This window comes from Neltuma alba, unplaced genomic scaffold, assembly GCF_004799145.2.
Source record: "Neltuma alba isolate B1F8T4 unplaced genomic scaffold, ASM479914v2 tig00012299_pilon, whole genome shotgun sequence".
Lineage (NCBI taxonomy): Eukaryota > Viridiplantae > Streptophyta > Magnoliopsida > Fabales > Fabaceae > Neltuma > Neltuma alba.
In genome coordinates this window covers 120,405-129,949 of record NW_021636814.1, presented here as the reverse complement: position 1 = coordinate 129,949, position 9,545 = coordinate 120,405, and the positions used below count along the sequence as shown (strand labels likewise).

The 9,545-nt window shown below is 34.5% G+C and overlaps 1 protein-coding gene across 2 annotated transcripts; it reads right to left on the bottom strand.

Annotated features, from left to right (window-relative positions):
• Positions 1–689: 689 nt before the first annotated feature.
• On the bottom strand, positions 690–2,513 carry LOC114725903 (uncharacterized). 2 transcript variants are annotated; one of them, XM_028912467.1, is made up of 3 exons: positions 2,367–2,513; positions 2,102–2,246; positions 690–752 (listed from the first exon to the last, which is right to left on the bottom strand). In XM_028912467.1, the coding sequence occupies exons 1-3, from the start codon at positions 2,497–2,499 to the stop codon at positions 707–709; spliced, it is 324 nt and encodes a 107-aa protein (XP_028768300.1). In that variant the 5' UTR covers positions 2,500–2,513; the 3' UTR covers positions 690–706. The 2 variants fall into 2 exon arrangements, with proteins under 2 accessions (XP_028768300.1, XP_028768301.1); XM_028912468.1 differs by lacking the exon at positions 690–752 and adding an exon at positions 1,908–1,954.
• Between the last annotated feature and the right edge of the window lie 7,032 nt (positions 2,514–9,545).

Sequence of the window (9,545 nt, the reverse complement as noted above, 5' to 3'; positions counted from 1 at the left end):
ATCACAAAAAAAAAAAAAAAGATCACTCAATTTCTTCCTCACTTGATCTCATGCATTTCACCAGAGATTTCCCAACCCATGGTCACAATATCCTTTAACACACAACAATAAATATAGGCAAAGAGGCTAAGGAAAAAACAGAAGTGGACACCATCAGGAAATGCAAGGGGAGCCAGTTATGGGAGAATAACGGAAGTAAGATCAATGTCCTTAAGACATGGCGGAAACTGAGATGTTAAATTTGACAAAGAAAAGGAGGACTTGAATTGCAGTCTGCAAGTATGCAAAAGAGAAAAGCCAGGAAGCTGTTGACACAGTGAACTGAGGTAATAGCAAAATGAGCGGGGATGGGATAACTAAAAATTTTGGGAAAAAATAATCTCCTCTAAATCTAAACACTAATATTTATCCTTCTAGCCAGGTTTAAGGGAATAGTAAAATGAATATAATATCCTACCTGTCAAAGAGATGAATTAATCAAGTGGAACTAAGCTAGCATATCTATGAAATATCTAGAATCTATATGGAGAACAAAAGAGATGCATGGTGAACCTCTTTGCAAATAAATTTGGCCATTCCAGCTCCCATCCTTTTGGTAATATCCTCAATTGCTTCTTGATAGCTGCAGAGGTAACTTACCTTCGTCTAGTCATTTACTAAAGAATGCACACCCACAATTCTATCTCATCACGCACATATGCATAAGCTAAGTTAATCCAGGCACTGCATCAACAGTAACTTCTGAGGAACCCCTGCCATGTCATGAAATATTTTTAAGAAACAAAATAGGATAACAAATAAGATAACTTTGCAAACAGAGTCAAAATCAACAATTTTGTTTTTTACCAGCTGCCACTTCAGAAAGCAATTCATAGGGAAAGTAGAGAATTCTTAGGTGCGAGAAAACAAATGTAAAAACATCTATAATATGGTTGGTAAATAATGATAGTTCACATGGACAAACAACTCAAAGAGCCAAACTTAAAATCTGACTGCTGTGCTGTATAGAGTAAACATAATTTTTTAGGGGAAAAATTAAGAGAGGTAAAACAGAATATCAAATATGTTGATTCATGAATTCACTCACACATGAAACAGGCAATATGCATTTGAATACGTGGCCATGGCAATAAAAAAAGAGAAGGCGTTAAATTGGATATAAGGCTAGTGGTGATGATATTGATTAAATCAAGGATGGAAATAACCAAGGGCCATGAACAAATTTTGCTATAATATCTAGCACACTCCCTCAGACAAAAGCATTTAAAGCTTGAAATGTGGACAAAACACAAACCAACCATGCCTTGGGGTTGCAAATAAATTGTAATTAAGAGAATTGGAGATAGACGGTATTCAACTTTTGACTACTGGATCTTAGATGTGCTTTGGTATCTTGTCAAGGACAGGTTCAACTTAAAAAGTAGGGCTATTAATTAGCGCTATATTCTTATTCCCATCATATAAAAGAAAAAAAGGAAAGAATAGAAGCAACTGGCTGAACTAAGTTTGCAAAAGTCTGTTTACCATAATTGAAGCTCAAAGAAGCATATAATACTTCATAAGAAAAACTTATGCAATATACCATGGTCAAATGTTTCAGCTTCAATTAGTAGAAAAGGATTCAATAAATAGAAAAGGACACGGAATATCACAATCAGACGCATTGTGATGAGCACATCTAAAGTTTTAGCTCTAGTGCAATATTTACACGAACGACAGGAGTCAAATGGTCACTTGGATTCCAATATAAGATCACGAATAAATGAAAATGAAATCTGAAAGGGAAAAAAATAAGTACTCACGATGTCGCTATTATCTCTTTAAATTATCACAGGACACCCTCCTTAGTCTCCAGTGGCCAGATAATCACTATGCTTCTAGAAATGAATCATTGCTACGACATCGTCTAAGAGAAAGCCCCAACAGTCAGCAGAACAAAAACCAAGTGTATGCTCTGCAGATATGGAAAAGAAAAAATATATAAGTTTCTTTTGAAAAAAGGGCAGCGCTAGCCAAGTATCATGCCACACACAAGGGAAAAGGAAGAAGCTTGAACATTACTAAACATTTCAGTAGAAGAAAGGAGAATATTCGAACATACCGACACATATAGAGTAGAAGACAAGAGGTAGGAACAATGAAATGAGGAGTTGACCAATAAACTCGCGCTTTCGCATCGATGACGAGAAAAGGAAGAATATTTGTGAAGTTTTTCGCCCCTGACACTCCCTTCCAATCGCCGCGACCTGCAAAAAAAAGGAGGCTATGAAAATGAAAAAGACTGATTCATCGTCGAAGACGAAGGCCACTGAAAAAGATGAATGAACCGATGACGGAGAGCCGGGGGCAGAAGAAGAAGCTTTTACTGTGATGACGAGAAAAGGAAGAATGTTTGTGCAAGTTCTTCCTTTCATCACTCCCTTCCCGTCGCCGCAACTTGTAAATAAAGGAGGCTGTGAAGATGAAGAAGATTGATTCATCACCGAAGAGGAGGGACATTGAAGAAGATGAAGGAACCCATGACAAAGAGTCGGGGTGGAAGAAGAGATTTTTACAGTGAAGGCTGAGAAACGGGATAAAGGATAAGGGACTTTAAGGGTGTTTGGATGAAACCAAACTATGGTTTGGAGAATAGATTCCGAACAGAATAGATTTTGTGAAGAAGTGATTCTGAGAAGTGAGAGTGTTTGGATAGTTATTACAACAAGTACTTTTTACACGTAGAAATTACCAAAAAGGATATAAGTTAATATGATAATTATATAAAGAATAGATTTTATAATATATTTTGATTTGAAGAAATAAAATTGTTAATGAAATAATTTTTACTAACATAAGTAATAATATATAAGATAATATAATTAATAAATAATTAATATGTGTATATATATTTATAAAACATAATATTAAATGTTTATAGAAAAATGAATCTTTTTTGCTAACAGAAAAATATTAATTTTCTTTAAAGATTTTAAATATGAAATCCCATAATATTTTTTCACAACTAGTTTTTGTAATAACATACTACCTCTGATGTTTAATATAATTAATTAATTAATTGTCACCACATGTATATATATATTCATGAAATATAAGAGTAAAAATATTTTTGGAGAAGGTGAATTATATTGTTGTAAACAGAAAATTATGTATTTTCATGAAGATTATAAACAAGAAATAGGATGATATTGTTTGATAAAATTGAATAAACATGCCTTAAAACAATTTGTTAATTATTAAAGTAAGTACTAATTGGTGTGAGAATATAAGGTATAATATTAATAAAAGGAATATAAATAAAGAAGTGTCATAATAATTAAGATGATACATCGATACAGAGCATTTGTAATAGGTTTTCTTGTAACTACATATTACAATCTATGATAAAAGGAAATAAATAAATTTAGTTTGATCTGTTGCACTGACAACGTAGGAAACATGTGTCCTATCAATTGCTCTAATAGCATGTTTAAAAAAAGGCCAGTATTTACCAAACCGAATTTTTGTATGAACATGCCGAAATGTTGGATCCTTCGATTTGATATTAGACATGTCAAGTCGACAGCATGCCATTAAGACATTATGAAAATGTCTACTAATTGTCTCCCCTGAATGTTGAAATCTTTCTTGTTGCATTCTGCTACTTAGTGGATGATATGTAAAAACATTGCAACGGATTCATGTATCCCTATATGTTTAGTTTCTTTTAGACCATGCTGTTGCAATTGTTCTACCAGACTTAAGAACACACCTTGTTCCATCTTAAATATGTTATAACAATGACTGGGATTGCCATCTAAAATGTCCCTTACCCATAAGCTGCCTGTATAAGCACTTGTATACCGAAGCTCTTTACACAAGTTCAAAGTAGCGTATGCACTGACCAATGTTGCAACTTTGTTAACCTTTTTTTTTTCATCCCTTAGCATGCTCTTCAACAAGTTTAATTTCAGCATCCATATTCGTTTTATCATGTGCACATACACATAAAGTTTAGAATCCTTACATAGAAATTACGAAACATTTATAAAAGTTACAGAGTTGTCTGATTCATACAACAATCCACTAGTCATATAAAACGATACACATAAGGAACTATCTAATATAATAAACAAGTCATAAATCCCTAGTGTAATGCTCCAAAATGGGGAGAAGTTGTTCCTTTTGATCCTTCAGAGCTACATACATTTCCTGTGCCTCTGGCCGTTCCATGAGGAGTTATGGGCACCGTCTAAAGAAATCAGGATCACTAACAACTTTAGGAATTGTTTTGAGGTGAGACAGGACTCCCCTAATTGAAATCTCATAAGCACGCACTTCTTCTTCCAACCTTCTAGCTTCTACTCGTGAAATGACCTCATTTCTATGCTCAGCCTCAGAAATATTTGTTTCAGCAATCTTGCTAAGTGCATCCGCTATTTTCATAGAGGGAGATGTGCGTTTCTTGATGACTTCACTCTTCCTTCTGACCCCTAGTGAGCTACTAGGTCGACTCCCACCTCTGCTTGTACCCCAACCATTGTTATCCTGCCTCAATTCAGTGTTGCCCCCACTACCTCCACTATTGTCATTGAAGTTTACTGAGTTAAATTCCCTAATTATACCAGTTGGCGCACCTAAAATTTCATCACTATCTCCGGACCCTTCTTCCAAATCTTCATTGGGTGTTCCTTCACTTGGAAGTGTCATGGAAGAAGGTGCCCATGTTTGTGGTTCAGTTGCAGCCACACTCCCGAACAATTGAGTTAATTGATCCCTAAAGTGAAGTCCTCTTTCTTTGAGTTTTTCGTAGTTTGGAACTTCCTGTACATTTGATACTAATAATATCATAAAATATTCAAAACACAGTAAATATACCAAAAAAAATTAACAGGCAAAGAAAATGTAAGATCAAAAGGTTCAATAATTACCATTATTTTCTTCTCCCACCAATCATCAGTTGCACTGACAGTATTCCTTTCAGTATCCCATCCCAAACCTGTCTCATGAAGCAGCCTATCCTATGTCTGCCACTCCTTTCGCAGGGAATCATATTTGTTCTTAAATTGAGGTTTTGCGTACACTCTTTTAGTTTTGGTAGTAAACTTATCACCAAGAATATCTCAAGCTTTCTTTGTTAAGCTTGTACCTTTTCTTTCTCCTTGTTGCACAAGTTCAATGCACAGGTTAATAAACACTTTTGTAGTTCTTAGATCCCAGGAAGCTTTCACCGTATCCTTACCCATTATGCTATAGCACAATTACAGCTCTTTAGTCATCACAAGTTAATCAACCCAAAATTATATGAAATAACGAAAATCATATTGTTTACTATAATAGGTGAAAAAGTTGACCACATCTTAAATCTCAATTCCTTTCTACCAAACCAAGCGCGACAAAAATTAACAAACACAAGAAAATTCTAATTTTAAATGGCCGGAAAAAATACACCCCCTCCTATTCTAAACTTCATTATCTATTTTTGCTTCAAAATACTAACTTTTAAAACATCAAAACTAACTAAATAATTATATATACTTTTCCTTTTTCTTAACTGTTGTAGAAAGACAATTGGAAGACAAAATAATAAGAAAAACCATATTTGAACCATCATGCACCATAAATCATATTGTACTTAACCTTTGAAATAATTGTGTATTACGAATACATTTGAAAAAAAATTCGTTCATGTGCGTAATTAATACAAATGTTCATGATGAACGCAATAATATTATAAAGCATATAATTGTTTTAAAGAAATAACATGTTGCACAAGCCTTTCATAATATTTTTTAAAATTATATTCTTATCGGATTTGTCAACCGAAAATAGAAAAAACTAGCAACATAAACCTTTGACCAAAATACAAATCACTTCCTTCAATATATACATGGATTTGAGTTGTGATTCCATTTCTCCTCACTCTCAAAAGTTGGCCATAAATCTATCAAAGTCCTTAATACAATAGTACAGGACAACGCATTTCTTATCTCATCCCAAATCAGATCAACTCTTGACAAATAATGTTAATTAATTTAACTAATCATAAACTTGAAGTACTATCCAAGAAACAAAAAAAAAAGTCCCAATACACAGTTCGACTTCACAGGCTTCTTCTCTGGGGGGAATCTAGACAAAAAAAAGGAATCCCACGCCAAGCAACAAGAGGAAAAAGAACTTGCATTGAATTTATATAAGTAGAATTCAATTCGCAAGCTTTCTCGTCTCCAAAACAATATCACCAGATACATCCCTTGCCTCCAGAACCAGATCTTGTTTCATAAAATCAGGCTACTATGAAACCAAAGCAAGCAATAATGATCTCATTCCTTCGAACAACATGCCGGTCAGTTTTGGAAAAAGCTAGTTGAACAAATTCAAAAACAAAAGTGGGAGGAAGTTTGCAAAACAAACAGATCCACAACCAGGAAACCGAGCTACAATTCGAAGAGGATAGTAGAACACTACAGCCAAATCATTCCAAATCAACATATGACAGTGAAAATACTAAAGCCAAAACAAATTTTCAACAACGCCACATTTCTAAAAAAACAGCCAACGCATTCATCACTAATGACTCAATGCTGCAATGAAGATATGAAGAGGAGGGAGTGAGCCACAACCACAAGCAGGGAGCTACAATTCAGATGATAGATTGATGATGGTTGTGAATGGAGAAAATGCATGAGTGAACAAAATTTTTAATATCACAAGAGAGAGCTAACCTAAGTGCAAGATCTGACCAACCGAACTAGACACAGCGACCTGACCGGACGAACTGAACAACGAAGATTGGAAATCGAGGATGGATGGATCGGATGACCCAACGCTTGATATAGTTTTGGCGAGCCGAGAAACACACAACCAGCCCCTATTTTCGCGAGCCTAGGATGATCTCATCAGTGTAGAAATTCAGAGCAGCAACGACGAAGGAAGGGCGAAGAGCCGAGCTGAGTAAATTTTTGATGAAAAAAGGATGAAGAGGCAAGCTGATGAAGAAAGGGTGAAGAGTCGAGCTGAATTGCAGATTTGAGCTGGGTGAAGAGAGAATAATCACTCCAAAGTGTCGGCCAGCGAAGCGAAGGAAGAAGGGTATTTTTGGTCAATGACTGTTGCCTTCAATTATCACCCGACTTGTTGCAAATTTTTCTATGCAAAAGTGACTATTTTCTGCTTCTAATAAAACCATGGTTTCTCCTGGACCACGGTTTGAAAATTTTGCCTACCTGTTTGGATGACATTTTGTGCAAATGGTTTGCACAAATGTCATCCAAATAGGTAGGCAAAATTTTCAAACCTTCCAAACCATGGTTTGCTATGTCATCCAAACAGGGCCTTAATGTTGAATATTGAGACTGAGAAATCAGATACGGCTCAAAATTCAAATTCAAATTTTCAAGTTGTATCCACAACACGTAGCCCCATTTGAGAGCCGCATGACACAAAGCCCAATAAAATTATTATGAAGCCAGATATCTCTTATGAATAGTAAAATGAGTTTTAAGCTAAAATATAAGCCATCTGAGTCGTGGTTTTAGTGGAAGAGTATTAATAGATATATTGATTTCAGCCTTACAGAGCCGGCCCTATAAGGCTAGACCTACAAGTATTCCCACTTCTAGTTGTAGAAGGAAGAGAGAAGGGAGAGAATTGAGGGTGGTCAATCATTACTCCTTCAATGTCTATTTGAAGCTTCAAGACCAGCCAGTATTCCCACTTCTACTTGTAGAAGGAAGAAAAAAGGGAGATAATTGAGATTGGTCAATCATTGCTCCTTCAATGCGGATTTGAAGCTTCTAGGTCATCATAACTATCAACCTTCAACCTTTAAAGGCATGGTTCAAAGATTCACAAAGCTTCCGGTTTATTGTGCAACCATTTGATTTGCAGATATGCCTCGTAGATGATGAAGAATTGGGGAGAATATAGTTTTTAAAAAAAAAATTGATTTCATGCTTCTTAATCATTTTGATATACTCTTCCGGTCCTAAATATAAGACCCCTTTTGTAGTGTAATTTATACTACGAAAAGGGTCTTATATTTAGGACTGGAGGAGTATTATATTAATTTTTAAACATAATATTTTGCTTCCCGGCGGGTGATTCTCTGTATCCATTTTTTTTAATCTATTGATTCAGGAAAGATAAAATAAATACATCAAGTCAATAACTCATTGAACGTCCATAAATCGTATAATAGTTTGTTTTTAGACGTTCTAGTCAAAAAATTTCTCTTAAGACGTGACAAAAAATTTTTGTCCGTAAATGCTGAGTAAGATCCAAGCTATTAGAGTAAAAATAGTCCAATTCTTTGCCACATCAACACATTTTAACAAAATTGTTAACACTGTTAATTCAGATATAACAGTGGTATAACCGGACAAACTAAAAGGACATAATAAAAAAGAAAAGCGCTTAAGAACCTAATTCAAAACTAGAAGAAACTATAACTAATTTTAAATTAGTTTTCGAGAATATATTTCCATATTATTATATTTTAAAGCCAAATGATTTAACTAAAAAAATGCTACTTTCAATACTAATAGGTGCAGCTATATTTTTTTGGTGGATAAAATTTAATTCAAACCAAATTTTATTTTAAAACCAAATACATACACATATATTTGTTGTGGATGAACTGACTACTGTAGTAGCCAACTTTGTTTCAAAATTGTGTGGCAAGTCCAAATAGGAAAAAACTGTGCAGCGAGATTTATTGGCAAGACAAGGGCAAATGGGTAAGTACAGTTTTGTTCCTATTTTCTTTCCATTTATCAGCGAGAGAAAAATGGAGAAAAAATTGAGTGAGTCTCACACCTCATTGTTCTCCTAATTTTTTTTCCTTTTTTCTTCGATCATTCAAACAAAGGAAAATTTACTTCTCCCTTCCTGGTTTTCCTTCCTCCATCATTTTCTCTCCATCCAAACAAGGATTCAATGTTCTCCTTTTAGAATTTTGAAGACTCCATCAACATAAGAAAGTGAAAATTTAACTACACAATTCTCACATTTTTCCTCTATTTTTTTTTTTAGTTTTACACGGCAAGCCAGCGGCTTGAGAGAAAAGAAAAAACTAAAACCTAGTACAACTCAGATTTGACTTTAAGAGATGTTCTCCTTGTCCATTCTCAAAAGGTCCCTACACGGCTCTGGTGCCCGAGGTAAACAGATATCGTCTGAGTCCAACGAGTCATTTTTCCTCTAGTTAAATACAAGTTTATTCACGTTAAAAAAACAAGGTTTATATGGAAAAGTAGTGTTAGGACTGAGCAAAAAACTCATAGCCCATTATACTGGCCCACAACCATGTGAAATTTTACCCATTTGGATCTCCCAAAAAGTATATTAAACGAGCAAATTTAAACGGGCAGGCTAGTAAAATCAATGCCCTTACTCGCTCGTATATATTTTTTTTCATTTTTTAATATGAAAAGTATATTATAATATATTATTTGTCACACTCATATAACAGTTATAACCTTGATTTAGTGGCAAAAGTGTTTTGCCTGTGGATTCTTGTGACACGCAACTTCAAAATTTTTTATCAATTTTCATATAACATTTAA

What these genes read in the sequence shown, in the direction of transcription:
- LOC114725903 (XM_028912467.1), bottom strand. Translation starts at nt 2,499, where the DNA reads ATGTCCCTCCTCTTCGGTGATGAATCAATCTTCTTCATCTTCACAGCC. An exon ending in TTCCTTTTCTCGTCATCACA is followed by an intron (nt 2,247 to 2,366) that starts GTAAAAGCTTCT and finishes TTTTTTTTGCAG; the next exon opens with GTCGCGGCGATTGGAAGGGA. An exon ending in CTTCTACTCTATATGTGTCG is followed by an intron (nt 753 to 2,101) that starts GTATGTTCGAAT and finishes ATGACATGGCAG; the next exon opens with GGGTTCCTCAGAAGTTACTG.